Source organism: Lissotriton helveticus, chromosome 12 (genome assembly GCF_964261635.1).
Source record: "Lissotriton helveticus chromosome 12, aLisHel1.1, whole genome shotgun sequence".
NCBI classification, from domain to species: domain Eukaryota; kingdom Metazoa; phylum Chordata; class Amphibia; order Caudata; family Salamandridae; genus Lissotriton; species Lissotriton helveticus.
This window is the reverse complement of record NC_136073.1, coordinates 904,969,131-904,985,068: the sequence shown is the minus strand read 5'-3', so window position 1 is coordinate 904,985,068 and position 15,938 is coordinate 904,969,131. Positions and strand designations below refer to the sequence as shown.

At 46.9% G+C, this 15,938-nt stretch overlaps 1 protein-coding gene across 3 annotated transcripts in view; it reads right to left on the bottom strand.

The window, feature by feature from the left end:
- The window catches only part of MINK1 (misshapen like kinase 1), a 631,604-nt gene that overhangs the window by 33,270 nt on the left and 582,396 nt on the right, over positions 1 to 15,938 (bottom strand). For all 3 annotated transcript variants that reach the window (XM_078670621.1, XM_078670619.1, XM_078670620.1), the window contains one exon: positions 11,889 to 12,038. In XM_078670621.1, coding sequence (XP_078526747.1) covers positions 11,889 to 12,038 — 150 coding nt within the window. The remainder of the gene's footprint in view (positions 1 to 11,888; positions 12,039 to 15,938) is intronic.

Below are 15,938 nucleotides of genomic sequence, written 5' to 3'. Positions count from 1 at the left end.
ATATGTGGCTCCGGCGTCACTTATGGGGCAGGACAAAGCAGAACTGCACACTGTGGCAATGAAAAACTCCGAATCCAGTTTGGTGCCTGACATATTCACAAGGTGAAAAATAATTGGTTACAAATATTTATCAGAACTAGGATTACAAGTAACATTTCCTTCTTCATGCTGGTGTCCTCACTAATAGACCCCAAACTAGAGTAGAGTAGCGGAAAATCGTGAAAGCAGATTCCGGTAATCCTTACAGAAAGATGCTGACAATGTACAATTTTAGCTATCCAGCGTCTATAACGCTGCCTGACCAACCATCGTATCAGCATTAGAATCCTCATCCAAACATTGTTTACTGAAGGTATTAAGAGATCTTTATGAGGAATGTTTCTTAACCAAGCAGTAGTAGATGTCTTTCCATAAGTTATGAGCGCCTATGTTTACCAGGCAGTGCTTTGTTAGCTCGTTGACAACAGGCTTTGCAGGACACTATCCTTCTAGCAATGGTCTGTTTAGTGGACGCAGTATCAGTGAGAGGGTATCTGTGTTGATAAAGAACAAGTTACTTACCTTCGCTAAAGCTTTTTCTGGTGGATACAGTATCTGCCTGTGGATTCCTCACCTTGTGAATATCCCCTTGCGTCAGCAACATTCGGAAATTCTTTTTGTAGCTTCGCGCCGACAACGTCACAGAGGCACGACACCGCGCGCGACTCCGCTGACGTCACCGACTCCATAATAGGCCCACGCCGGCGTGATGACATCAGTTCCGCCCTTTTTTCCGTGCCTTCGAGGCACACGGACGGACCGACATCAGTAGATATATACACAGTACACAAATGTCAAGATAACACACACAGTGTGAAACCAAGCAGAAAAGCAATTGAAATAAAACTTTTCCTTCAACAATTAAAAACATATTAATATCACAGTTACTCAGGTATAGAAGAGTGGACAACGGGGAGGCGGGTGGGTCAGTGAGGAATCCACAGGCAGATACTGTATCCACCAGAAAAAGCGTTACCGAAAGTAAGTAATTTGTTCTTCTGATGGGTACATCTGCCAGTGGATTCCTCACCTTGTGAATAGATTCCCACAGCAGTCCCCACTCCCGGAGGAGGGTGTCCACCCTTCTATACCAGAAAATCATGGAGGGCAGAACGCGCAAAGTGGCCTTCCCTCCTCACTTCGGTATCTAAGCAGTAATGCTTCGCGAAAGTGTGGAGGGAGGCCCAAGTTGCCGCTTTACAAATGTCCTCAACAGGTACACCCCTAGACAAAGCAGATGTTGAAGACTTTGCTCTAGTAGAGTGGGCTCTTATACCCTCCGGAGGTTCCTTACCAGCCAGGGCATAGCAGATCTTGATGCATAGTATTATCCATATCGAAAGTGTGCGCTTGTGCACAGCTCTTCCTTTTCTGCAGCCAGCAAATCCAACAAACAGCTGGTCATCAAGTCGATAGTCTTTTGTCCTATCAAGATAAAAGCTCACCGCCCTCTTAGGGTCCAGACGGTGAAGCCGCTCCTCCTCTTTGGAAGGGTGAGGGGGAGGATAGAAGGTAGGAAGGGTAATAGACTGTCCTAGACGGAAAGGAGTAACCATCTTAGGCAGAAAGGCAGCCCTGGTCCTAAGAACCATTCGTTCAGCATGAATGGTCAAGAATGGGGGCCTTGAACTAAGAGCTTGAAGCTCACTCACCCTCCTTGCCGAGGTAATTGCAACTAGGAAAACCGTCTTAAAAGACAACAACCTCAAAGGACAATTATGTAAAGGTTCAAAAGGGGAACCCATTAGAAAAGTAAGCACCAGATTCAAGTCCCATTGAGGCACAATAAAAGGAGTAGGAGGACATTTATCTGTAAGGCCCTTCAGAAATCTTAAAACAATAGGAGATTTAAATAAGGACGGCTGATCCGGCAGGCAGAGAAATGACGACAAAGCCGAAAGACAACCTTTCACTGTAGCCACAGCAAAACCTTGCTGCGCTAAAGAAAGAGCAAATAGAAGTATATCTGACAAATGAGCCCGCAAAGGGTCAATGGACTTCTCCCCACACCAAGTCACAAATTTAGACCATCTGTATGAATAGATTGACTTGGTGGAGTCACGCCTGGCCGATAGAATGACATCCACCACATCAAGTGGGAGAGAAAAGGAATTCAGGTTGCCCCGTTCAATCTCCAGGCATGAAGGTGGAAGGACTGGGGGTGTAGAACCTGCCCCTCCATCTGAGAGAGGAGATCTGCCCTGAAAGGGAGACGGAGCGGCGGGCACGAGGAGAGGTGGAGAAGATCTGTGTACCACACCCTTCTTGGCCAATCCGGGGCGATCAATATAACTTGGGCCCAGTCTTGGCGAATCTTCCTCAGAACCCGAGGTATCAAGGGTATGGAAGGAAACGCGTAAAGGAGTTGCGAGCCCCAACTCAACTGAAACGCATCCCTCAAAGCTCCCTGCATCGGAGACTGCAGAATGACGGGCAGTGAGCATGCTAGCGAGTGGCGAACAGGTCCACCTGAGGAGTCCCCCACGTCCGAAAGACGTGACAAACTACCTCTGGATGAAGCCTCCACTCGTGGTCGGCTGAGAACTGCCGACTGAGACTGTCTGCAGGCACGTTCAGAACTCCGGCCAGATGATTTGCCATCAGACAAATCTGATGGTCCTGACCCCAGGACCAGAGACGCAGAGCCTCTCTGCAGAGACACTGCGACCCTACTCCTTCCTGCTTGTTTACATACCACATCGCGGTGGTGTTGTCCGTCAGGACCTGAACCGACCGCCCGCGAAGGGAAGGGAGGAAGGACTTGAGCGCCAGACGTATAGCCCGCAATTCCAGAAGGTTGATGTGAAGCAACCTTTCCTCTGGACACCAAAGACCCTTAATCTCCAGATCCCCCAGATGAGCACCCCACCCTAGAGTGGACGCATCCGTTATCACTGTGGCCACCGGAGGAGGAAGTTGGAAAGGCTTTCCTTGAGACAGATTGCCCTCCACACTCCACCTAGACAGATCCGCTGCAGTATCTCTGGAGATCCTGATGGACTCCCTGAGATCTCCGTTGTGCTGATACCACTGCCTGCGGAGGCACCACTGGAGCGCCCTCATGTGCCAGCATGCATGGTTGACCAGCAGAATGCAGGAAGCCATCAGACCGAGCAGACGAAGGACCTTCAAGACTGGAATGACCGCTCCATTGTGAAATAAAGGAATCATTTCCTGTATGTCGCGAATCCTTTGAGGTGGAGGGAATGCCCGACATACAGTTGTATCCAGTACAGCACCTATGAACAGGTTGCGCTGGGAGGGCACCAGGTGAGATTTGGGTACATTTATTGAAAAACCCAACCTATACAACAACTGAGTTGTGACTTGCAGATGATGGAGCACTTTCTCTGGAGATTTTGCTTTGATCAGCCAATCGTCCAGATAAGGGAATACTGGAACTCCTGACCTTCTGAGATGTGCAGCCACCACTGCCATCACCTTGGTGAAGACTCGAGGCGCAGTAGTAAGACCAAACGGAAGGACCGCAAACTGGTAGTGTTGTGATCCCACCGTAAAACGGAGATACTTCCTGTGCAACTTCAGAATGGGGATGTGGAAATACGCATCCTGCAAGTCGATCGACACCATTAGTCTTCTTCCAGCAGCGCTTGAAGAACCTGTGCAAGGGTGAGAATCTTGAACTTCTCCTGCTTCAGGTAAAGGTTCAAGATCCTGAGATCCAGGATTGGACGAAGTCTGCCATCCTTTTTGGGGATCAGGAAATACCGGGAGTAGCACCCCTGACCCCTCTCCTGCTCTGGAACCACCTCTATCGCACCCTTTCTGAACAGAGCCAGGACTTCTTCCTGCAAGAGCAGCAGGTGGTCCTCTGCACAAAAACCTTTGCAAGGAGGGTAATTGGGGGGAAATTCCCGAAAGGGAAGAGCATACCCATTCTCCACGAGATTGAGAACCCAAAGATCCTATGTAATCAATTCCCAATCTCGTAGAAAATGGGTAAGCTGGCCCCCCACTGGGCCCACATGATCCGGAATGGCGGATCTAGGGCTGCTTTGCTGTGGTGGCAGGGGGTTGGGAAGAGGTAGAAGAGGAGGAGGAGGCCTGACGACCCCTTGGACGAGCTCTTTGCCTGCTTCTGTACGACTTGTACAGCGTATTTTGCTGCTGCTGCTGCTGCTGTTTTGGCTGTCTGTAGGTCCGAAAGGAAGACCTGCCAAAACCTCTGAACCTCTTCACCGCAGTACCTCTGGACTGCAGGCCCAAAGATCTCGCTGTCGCTCTGCTGTCCTTGAACCTTTCTAAAGCAGCATCAGCCTTCTTTCCAAACAATCCTGACCCATCAAAGGGCAAATCCATCAAGGCAGCTTGGACATCCGCAGAGAACTCAGATGATTTAAGCCATGCCGCTCTTCTTGTGGCCACTGAAGAACCCATCACTCTTGCTACCGAGTCAGCAGTGTCCAGACCACTCTGAATGACCTGTCTTGCGGCAGCCTGAGTGTCAACAATCACCTCTTGAAAATCCTTCCTATCCTCCTCAGGAAGTTTTGGAACCAGCTGTTTGACTGAATCATCAACGCATGGATATAGCGTCCCATAAGACAAGTAGCATTAGTCGATTTGAGCGCCATGCTTGCCGAGGAAAATACTTTAGCAGCCTGGTCCTGCTTCTTTGAATCCTTATCCCCAGGAACCTGTGGACAAGCGCCTGCAGATATTTTCAAGCAGGCTGCCTGCACAACCAAGCTCTCTGGTAAGGGGTGTGTGGATAAAAAGTCCGGGTCAACAGGCGCCACCCTGTACCTTCTTGCAAAAGCGCTCGAAACAACAGGGGCTGTAAGCGGCCTTTTCCAAACCTCAGATATAGGCTCCGCCAAAGCATCATTGAAAGGGAGCATAGGCTCGACCACAGAGGTAGGCGAATGAAGGACTTCAGTCAGTATATTAGCTTTATACTCTGCAGTAGGAAGTGCTATATTCAACAAGTCTGCAGCCTTCCTTATAACCACGTGATAAGGTGTCACATCATTAGAAGGGGCGTCAGAAACAGAGCCCAAATCCCAATCAGGAGACAGCTCAAGACCACTAGCCTCTCTCAGATCATCGAAAAAATCCTCTGAATCCTCGAGCTCACCCTCTTCCATTTCTGCTTCACGGTACCTCTGCTCTTCCAGAAGTCTGTGCCTCACGCCTCGACCTCTCCTTCATGAATGAAGTCGACAGATCCGGAATCGACTACGTCGGAGCCGTAGCCGGCGTCGAGCCCGAAGCCGGATGACCAGACCGCTGGACACGAGGTCGGATCGGAATCGGCGTAGAGGGTGTCGGCGTCGAAGTTCTTGGCGTCGAAGGCTTCGGCGGCGCCGAGAAAAGCCAAGGCGGCGTCAGAGCCGGCATGAATGGCATAAAAGGCGCAGGAGCGTAAGTCTGGGGGATACCCAGATTGTATGCTAATGGACCCGTGGGACCAACCGGTGCACCAGAGGGGTACATAGCCCTTGAATACACTCCATACATAGCATTCAGGAACTGAGTAGGGTCCTGACCTGGAGCAGGAAAAGCTGGATAAGAGCCCACAGGTTGCTCTTGAGGGAGCTGAGTCTTCTCGACTTCGACCTCCACCTCAGGCTGGTGCACCGGGGTCGACGAACCCGCAGGCAACGGAGCCTCCTCTTCTCCTTCATCTTCTTCTCCCTCACCCTTCTGGTCAGAAGAATGAGTTGGAGCCGGAGAAGGATTCGACAATTGCTTCGGTGAATGAACAGGCGAATTCACAGGCGAAGCCTCAACTTCGGAGACTTGAACCCCCCGGAGTCGGAGTCTCCACATCCATGCGAAGCAACTTCACCTGCGACTTCGGTCTCGAGCTTGAGTCCTTCCCAGAGTGATGGCGAGACTCATGAGATCTCTTCCTCGACGACTTCGAAGCATGCACCGAAGACGACATCGAGCGCGACTTCGAGCGACACCTCGAACGACGAGTCTGTGACCTCGGACGACGAGTCCGTGACCTCGACCTCTTCTTGTCCTTTCTGCTCTTCAACTTTGCAACAAGGAGTTTCGCCTCCCTCTCACGGAGAGCCTTGGGATTCATTTTCTTACAGGACGAACATTCTTCGACGTCATGGTCCGAACTCAAACACCAAACACAGCACTCGTGCGGATCCGTAATAAACATCATCTTGCCGGACTCTCCGCAGGGCTTGAATCTAGTCTTCTTCGTGGACATCTCGACACAAAGAAGCAAAAGGACACCGAAAAGAAACAAACAGTAACAAAGTTACCAACAGCTACCGAGGATCCCTAGAAACCGTTAGCGTCGACGACGCGGAAAAAAGGGAACTGATGTCATCACGCCGGCGTTGGCCTATTATGGAGTCGGTGACGTCAGCGGAGTCGCGCGCGGTGTCGTGCCTCTGTGACGTTGTCCACGTCGGCGCAAAGCTACAAAAAGAATTTCCGAATGTTGCAGACGCAAGGGGATATTCACAAGGTGAGGATTCCACTGGCAGATGTATCCATCAGAATAAGTGGTTGGATGTTAGTAAGTCTGGGGTTTTTTCTAAGTAAACTTTTAACAGTCTTCTAACATCGAATGGGTGTAGTGATCAGCTGAAGGGGACGGATTAATTAAAAACTGATTAGTGGGAAAGTCAGAGACCGCTTTGGGTGAAAAAAACACTAGGCTGAGTTCTCAGTACTACCCTACTGAGATGGACAACTGTATAGGATCTACTGCAGATAATGCTGACAGCTCATTGACCCGTCTAGCTGAAGCAATCACTACCAAGAATGCCACCTTTCATGGCAGGTGTGCCATTGAGGGCTAAGGGATGTTAACCTCTATCTGACAACAAAGAGGATCAGGATTGTTTTGCTGACACCACATGACAAATCTTTTCCACTGGAAACTGTACAAAGTCATAGTGAAAGGACACTTGGCTTCTTTAGGAATGTCCATGTTAGCCCGAGTCAAATGTAGGAGACCACATTGCAAGACGTCGAGAGCCATGCAGCCAAATTCAACAACTGCGCTTTTTGACAAAGGATTCGGTCTGCAAGGCATTATCTTGTGCAGCCTTATTGACAGACAGAGAGGCTCTGGAAACCAAAACCGCCTCAACCATTCTGGTACAATCATCCATACTTCAGCTTCGGTAGCATGGATGGAATCAGGGGAAGCGCTGGAAAGGAGTACAGAAATCTGTTGGACCAACTCATCAAAAGAACATTGTTAGATCTGCCAGCCTTAGGGTGGTCTTCCCCCAAGCTTTTTGCCTTCACTCCTCCTGTTTAGCTGAACTTGTTTTTGTTAGCCTTAGGACTCTGCACACTTTGTCACTGCTAACCAAATAGAATGTGCCTATGCTCTCTCCTTTAAATATGGTGAAATTGGCTTGCACTCAATTGGCACATTTATTGTACTTATAAATCCTTCGCAAAGTGGTACTACGTGTACCCAGGGCCTATACATTAAATGCTAATACTGGGCCTGCAGCACTGATTGTGCCACCCATTTAAGTAGCCCTTTAAACATGTCTCAGGCCTGCCATTGCAGTCTGTTTGTGCAGTTTTAAACTTCTATTTGCACCTGGCAAAATTAGCCTTTTGCCAGGCCTAAAAGTCCTTTTTAAAACCAATAAATCACCCCTAGGTTAAACTCCTAGATTTGTTTTTCACTACTGCACGGGCAACCGCTATCATAGGATTAAATTGTGTCACCTTATTATATTTAATAAGTGATAACACTTTCTTTGGGGAGTAGGCAGGAATATCATGTTTGGTGTCTGGGGAATTGTATGTTAAAAAGTCTCTTTAATGGCAAAGTCGGCTTTTTAAATCACAATTCTGAGAAAGTTGGTATTTTCTTGTACTAACCATTTTGTGCCTGCAGCTTGTTCCTGGGTCATCCCATGACAAGGTGTACTTGACCTTTGTGTATTCCTCCTTGACAAGATCACGATGGAGGGTCTGGGTGTTGGAAGGCTGGGTTCTCCTTGCTTGATGAAGGGGGTGGGAGGCTGTCATCTACCACACTTGCACTTCAAAGATACTGGCCCAGATCACACACAAAGAAAGGACTTCACACTAGCATAGTGTGCACCCAGACAGACTGGGACCAGGGCAGGAGACAGGAAATTCCAGACACTTCTGTAAGAGGAAAACTCCCAAATCTTTTCCTAATTCAAAGGGGGCACCAGGTATACAATTATGGCTGCTAGACCCACTTTTCAGCACCCTCATTGAGCTGTGGGTACTACAGATGAAGGACTGTACTGCTGCCAGGGGATTAACCTGCACCCCTAAGGCCCGGCCTGCTGACTGAGAAGGAAGAACAAGTCTGCACACTTCATCCCAGACTGAAGTGACTCTAAAAGTTAGCTGACTTGCTCCAGAGACCTTCCTGCAACTGCCCAGCAGCCTGCTGTACCAACCCGTCTGAGCCCTGATGGCCTCTGCTGGAGTGAGTCCCTGGTCCCCAAGAGGTGCTCCTCAGGGCGTGGACGCTTTGCTTGGCAACAGTAGAGCTACTCCTAAGAGAAAAGGAGAAATCCTGCAGTTTTGGGCTCTTTCAGACCGCAAACGGGCCAGTTTGTGCCAAGATCTTGCCGCCTGTCAGTAGGAAGCTCCAGTGAACCAGAGGTTTTGCACTACAGTGACTGCCTGCGATGCCCGGTCTGCTCTTCGCAATACAACGGCTATCCGCAACGCTCTCCCTGCTCCTCGTGGCCTCTTCCACCATGAATGGAACACTTTGTGCTTAACTTTAGAAGATACATTTTGCAGCAGGACTAACCTGGTTCATGTGTCCGGCCCGCACTCAGTCTGAACATGAGAATTGTATCCGGTCTCGCACGACCAAATACGTGCAAGTGGGGCTTTGTGCTTTTAGGCATTCTGCTTACCCTAAATCTTTGAATATGTACCTCTGGTTCTTTTGATTGGATTTTTGTTGTCTTGGTGTCAGATGTTTTATTTATTGGACTCTAGTTTCCTAAATTGGGGTGGGATTTTTCTTGGGTTGTGTTTTTACTTTATTACTGTTTAACTGCTGCATCAATACTTTCCATGCTGTGTCTAAGTTAAACCTGCCTGAGTTTGTGCCAAGCTACCAGAGGGGTAAGTACAAATACATTTAGTGACTTTTTGTGGTTCGTCCTGACATCGATTGTGGCTGTTGCTTGAGTACGGTTTCATCCCCATTCAACCAACAACTCAATTTCTCACAGACGTCACCCACTGAACATGGTTCCCACACACTTGAGGTGATGTTTCAGCCTTCTGCATTTTGATATGTAGAAAATATATCTACCCGAGGAACCACCGGTTTTGAAAAATGCTTTGTAACATGTTACTGTCTAGTTCCTATTTGTGATTGACAATTATCTATTTAACAGGTTTGCGTGACCATTTTTAAGACTTGGGGTATGCACTGCGTGAATGGATACATTCCTTGCTGGGAGACAATTCCACATTGCCTAAGTCTCTAGAGATAGGACCAAGGACCTGGTGCCATCCTGTATGTATAAATTAATACTTTGAAATTGCGTTATCTGTTTGAATTAAAAACCTATTCTTTGTGATGTATAGTAGAAATGCAGTCAATCAAAGATGAACTGCCTAGAGTTCTAGGACATTTATTCCGTTGAGTTGCTGTTTCTTCTAGGATAACCCCATGTATTCTCAAATTCCATAGACGTATTCCTCACACTGCCAGGGATGCATCTATCACTATGGTCTGAGAAGGTAGTGGAAAAGGAATTCCTTTAAATATATTCTTGGTTCTGCATCATCCTCTGAGTGATTCTTTGGTTAATAGTTTTGGCTCCAACTTGTCCTCCCAACTGTCTTCGTATTTAATCCGCTGGTCTTCAATGCAGAGACGTGAAGTTGATATTAAATAAATATATTAGGTCATTGTTTCCAATGCAACCCGATGTACGTTGAACAGAAACACTGTGACAGTACTAAATCAAAATAAAGGTTCATCATCACAACTATTCAATGCGTCACCCACCAGGACTTGCGTCGTAAAGACTCTTATTAGAGGGCTCGCATTTTGACTCTTGAATGATCGGAATCTATCATCAGGAATTTACTTTAAACCTCACCCCTGATGAAGCCTATGTAAGGTGAAACGTGTTGGCTGTGCCACCTTGGAATTACACAAAATAAAGAAAAATTCTACACTAATAATCAAGACCATCGAGCAACTGTTTAATGATGAATGTGATACTCCACAATTGTTTCTGTTGCCTCTCTATCTTTTGCCAAAAGAAATGTGTAGAAGACCTTCTCCTTTTGCGTTTATCTAGGGTTATTGGAGGTCGTGTACTATGCGGACAGGACGATGCAACTCGGGATGCAACTCTGGCATTTCTCTTAACGGAGACACTGTCCTCCTCCCTTGATCTTTCGTAGTTTGAATTGTATCTGCAGAGGTGGCAACCTACCCTTGGATGGGAATTCTGGCTGGAAAAGTCCTTTTGGTATTTTTGCAGGCAATGGTAAGATCAGCATAGAAAATAAATACCCGGATGGAGACTAAAAAATAAATGAAAGAAGACTTTCTCAAAGTGGATTTGTTCAACAGCATATATCTGGATGATGACCTCAAAGGTTTTATGGATGATTACCTCAAGGGGACTCTCTGACGCTTTGAAGACGGTCTCAGCAGCGATGTTCTCCCCGTCGTTTTGATTCTCTGCCATTAAAACCCACTGTCAAGCAGGACTTCGATGCTGAACATATCAGTGTTTCCGCTTGTTTTGACATTGAATATTGCTCGTGTGACTGTCATAGGTGTGTTGAATGGAGGTGATGGTGTTTGGGACTCTCTTTCTCCCTGGATCTTCACTCCTGGGAGTCCCTTTGGGAAAGATGTCACGGTAAGGCAGAAGAGTCACCCTCTTTGCCCTGCTTTTGATGTATCCTTCACCTCAGCCCGGAGTTCTTCTAACTGCCCCCTCAGGCACAACCCTTCTCTTTACTTTAGACCTTTTTTTTTGTCATTTTATGACAGAATTCAGAGCTTGTGACATTGGGTAAGCGGAAAGCACACCACATACATCTGTCACAGCCCCATTCATCCCATATGAAGCGCTCTTCACAAAAAGTGAAGGCACTGCAAGTGAAAACACCTGACAAATATGGGAAAAGGATACGATAGAGGTGAAGAGGACACAAAACGTCAAATCATGTGAACAAATATCCAATCTGAGAAACTGAACCTCAAACAATAGGAAGAAAGTTTCAGTGAAGTGTTCAGGGCTCTAGTCAGCACTGGAAGGAAAATACTGAGGCTGTGAGGCACACTGCCCGTGCAGTGCATGCTGGGGGATGGAAGCTCCTGACTTAGTAAAGGAGCAGTGAACTCTTTGACCCAGTGCTTTTTTAATCCAGCAGGCCTTCTATTCCTTCACATTTCTCTACTGTAACACAAGGCTTTGAAGTTTCTCTAAGCTTGGGGTTGACATTTTTCAGTTAGGTGTTTCTGTGTATGGTTATAAAGTGACCAAGTCAGAGAGAAAACAGTCCTGCTCACTACTACAAAGGTGAAACATAAATTGAAAACTACCTCCAATGAAAGCTTTTGCTACAATACAACTGAAGTAACAACACGTGTGCTGGGGCCCTCGCACTTTGGTGGGAATATTCTACATTTATGATTTCAGTAAGGGACCTAAAATGCAGAACTGAACAGACGGCTGGATGGTCGTTATCTGTACTGGGGAGACTAGACAGTCCCATCAGAGGGTTCCAAGAGTTTACCATTCGCTCATTCAAAAAGTGTTTCATATCCTCAGTCTGTCGCAGAGATGAAAGAGACCTATGCATTCACGTTCTGTACTTTATATTCTTGTAGGTTGGAAGGCAGTACTTACATGCACTGGGATGTAGATATCATAGTTGTTTCCAGAGTCAACGTCCACTGCATGGAAACCAGCACATGAGCCATAGATCACCTTTAACCTTTGGCCCTCTTCAACAGTAAGGTCAACGAGCTGTGGCCGGTGTGGAAGGTCTGCAAAAGACTACACAAACAACACATTTCCAGGTCACTAGTAACACACCCAAGAGAAAGCAACATGATTGGCAAAGAATGGCTGATGAACTGCAAATGAAAGGATGGGGCATCCCAACAGAAGACTGAAAACATGCTCCCCAGCTAAGTCTACCTAGAGTGGAGCAAATGGGGAATGTTTATCTCACAGGCAGGTAAAGGTACATTTAGAAATGTTCTGCAAACCATTAAACATGCTTTGATTAATAAACAATGAAAAGTGTCCTTGTATCCGAACTGGATTCCAAGGGACTCTGGTGCTGGCTGGATTGTGCAATTCTCATTTAGAACAACTCAGTGATGTTTTTCTTAAGAGCCTCTTTCTTCTGATGTTTTTCTACGCATTGTTATTCTGCTAATTTATTATTTCAAAATCTGCATTCTTTTCTCTTCGTTCATTTGACCCACGTTGTACAGTATCATTTGAAAGAGCAAGTACCCCAGGGATATCTATTCACAGTCAATTCACACCACGGCATCAAATCTTGGTGAATGACTTGCCTGCAACTACAGTCTTTCAGCACTGGAATCTTTCATAGAATGACATGCCTCCATTATTCCCCAACATCTCACCGATAACCCTCTTTAATCAATATTAATATAGCATTATCCCAAAACATTGCCAAGATTGAAAACTGCCATAGCCACCAGCAGTCCACCCATCTCATTTTATAACAAAGTTCAACCTATCAGTGGATGGGTTCAGAGGTCCAATTCTCCTGGGAGGCACCAACTATCAGATGTTTGTAGCTCGACTCATAAAGACATGGTCGAATCGTGCATTGGGACAGGGTGAGCGCGTCTGAATCTATGAAAGATACCAATGCCGAAGAAATGTAGTTACAGGCAAGTAACTTTTTCCTTCTCCAGCACTGGATAATTTTCAGATTCCCATGCTTGAATGAAGATTACCACAGTATTACAACAATAATATATTGGAAGAAATGAGGCTCACCTTAATGAAACCGATCAAGTGGCACTGCCTGTCCCGCTGCGGTCTCAAACCGAGACTCAATATCTAGGCATGCTTCATGAAAAGGGTGCGAGTCGAAAGCGCATATCGCAGCCCTGCAAATGTCTAGGCCCTCTAGGGGGTGGTACTGCACCCTGCACCACCACACCTCTCTCGAGAGAGCTCTTGCCTTGCACTGAAGCTGTACATGAAGGAATCCATCTAGAAGCATTCTAAGACGGGGTCACTATTAGTTACATTGCTCAAGGAGACAATCAGCTAGTCACTCTTCCACGTAGTGTTCGTTGTGTCCAGATTAAATTTTAAACATCACTAATATCCAATGGGTGCAATGTCTTTCTACCGGAGTTGTTGCATGAGCAATGAATGTTGCAAACAGACTTTTTCATCTTCAGAGAAGGAAGGAGACACTTTCGGAACGAAAAGTGGATTCGTGGCTAAAGTGACTTTGTTCTTCGAAAGAAAGGGTACTTTACCCAAGAAAGCATTGTATCTAACTCATCTGGTGGAGCATACTGCCTGAAGAAAAACAGTTTTCCATGAGAAAATTTGTAAGGATGGCCTACGAATAGAGTCAACTGGGTCTCTCATGACGGCCCCTGAATCTGTGTTCAAGTCACAAGCAGGCGGTCGTTTGATTTATGGAAGATGAAGACTCTCAAATGCCTTACTGAGTCTCACAGAGAAGGCTTAGAAGGGGAATGTAAACATCACGGTCTACTTGAAAGTATTGGTTTTATTCATCGAATCAGCTCCTGCAGAAAGCAAACATTATGAATGCAGATTTAAGCCGCTGAATTCTACGTCTTGCAGCAGCCAAGAAGCGAAGTGGAGGAGGCTGGGTTGTGATGCTCTCTTAGCCGGTTGCTCCGAAGGAGCCATGAATCCGCCTTGAACTGAAAGGGCCTCTCCACCGATGGGTGCTGTAGATCTGTGTACAAGAACTTTCCCTGGATCACCCAGGATGAGGTGGCAGGATTCCCACTGGACCTTCTGCAGTATCCCGGGAATCAATGGGATTGATGGGAAGGCGCAGGTAAATATTCCTCAACATAACACTGAAAGTGCTTCTTCTGGGGTTCTTTGACATCACCACCTGCTTGCAAAGATCCAACCTTTTGCATTGCTCGGTGTTGGGAATAGGTCTAACCCTGGAGCTTCCCCAACTTTGAAACCCTAAATGTAGTTGCCTGGAGTGTACTTCCCATTCATGGGAGGCTGATGCTGTGAACATTACTAACTCTGCCCACACACTGTGTAACCCTGGTACATATTCTACTGTTAGTGTGGCCTCACTGCCATTGTTTTTGAGCTTCTCAAGACCAGATTCAAGATTTTGTTTCTCCTTGTTTGATGATGTAATGTAAAGTCGTCATACTGTCTGTACGTATCAGAACTTTTCAGGGCTCATGACCGGAAGGATCTTAACACCACTCTTACTTTTATTACGTTTATGTGGAGAGATTGTTCCTGTTGGAACCAGAGCCCACCTGAACCTGCTCCTGAAGAAGAACACCCCACCTTTTCTGGAAGGCATCCATTGCCAACTGAAGCGGAGGGTTTTTGAACAGACAGGTCTTGTTATGACAAGATATGGTCCTCTAGCATTCACCACAAGAGCACTATCTTTATTAGTGGAGTTATAAGCACCGAAATGTCTCAGTGTTTGGTGACTTGCTGCCACTGACGGTCTAATTGCCCTGAAGAATATTTAGTGATGTAATCTTGAAGCTTTGGCGCATGATGAACTTTCTTTAGACTCATCAGGTCTAACATACTACACCACCTTCCCCAATTGTTTCATGCTGAGGAAGAGCCTCGACTAGCATCCTTTATTCCATTGGCTCTGGGGACACACTCAACTGGGTTTGTGAGGAGGAGCTTTACGATTTCTTTCATAGTCCTTCCAAGTAAAGATGGTTCTTACTCTATGCAGGCCGGGGAGGTGGCTTTAAAGTGACTCTATTGAATGTCGATACCAGATGGCCCGGGACACTTTGTTTGCTGAATTCCTACCCGGACCCCGAAAGGACTGGGGTGGCTTAGGGTTGTGGGCCTTGATGTTGCTTGTAGACAAAATCTCTTGTGAGGTCTCGAAAGGGGGGAAATTGTTGGGGATACTAGCTCCTAGGTGTGGAGAGACGTGGGAAGATGCAGTGGATCTACATTCTTTTAAGAGCTCTAGCGTGGAGTTGGCCTTCTTGGCAAAAAGGCGAGATTCCTCAAATGGCATATCCATGGATCAAATTTGAACATCGGCAGAGAAGCCTGGGGATCTCACGCTCATCTGAAAACGGGCCACCTGTCAGCTAACAGGCAGAAACGAGCAAGGGTTACCATAAGTGCCCATGAGGGTATCGGTCGGGATCTCACTGAACAGCATAGTGGTTCAGAGGAAGACTGCGAGGTTACAGCACCTCTGTAAGTACTTTTGTCTTCATCTCAACAGAAGGTAACAGTGGATCTAAGACCTCAGCTGCTCACCTAATTTCCACGGCAAATGAGGCACTCCCCTGTGGAAGGACCAGGAGGAAAGACCAATCCACTTTCAGGGAAAATATCCAGCCCACTGCCCTGTTGTAGGTCCACATTAAATTCCTGATCGTGATATTGTGGGGTGAACTCGCCCTCACCACCAGCATTCCCCCCAAAACCTGGATAGCACTAGTCAGAGACCGATCCTAATAAGTGTTGACTTTTTCTTAATCAGCGAGTTCACTGTCATAGGTATGGTCGTTGGTGGTTGCTCCAGCGTCGTGAACTTTGCCAGTACTCCCAGTGTTGGTGTTGATGGTGATGTCATTGTCTGCAGACAGCTCGTCAACAGGGTTTTGGTCATGGTTGAAGGTGGAGCGGACCACAATTACTATTTCTTCAACGATGGTGGTGCCTACGTAT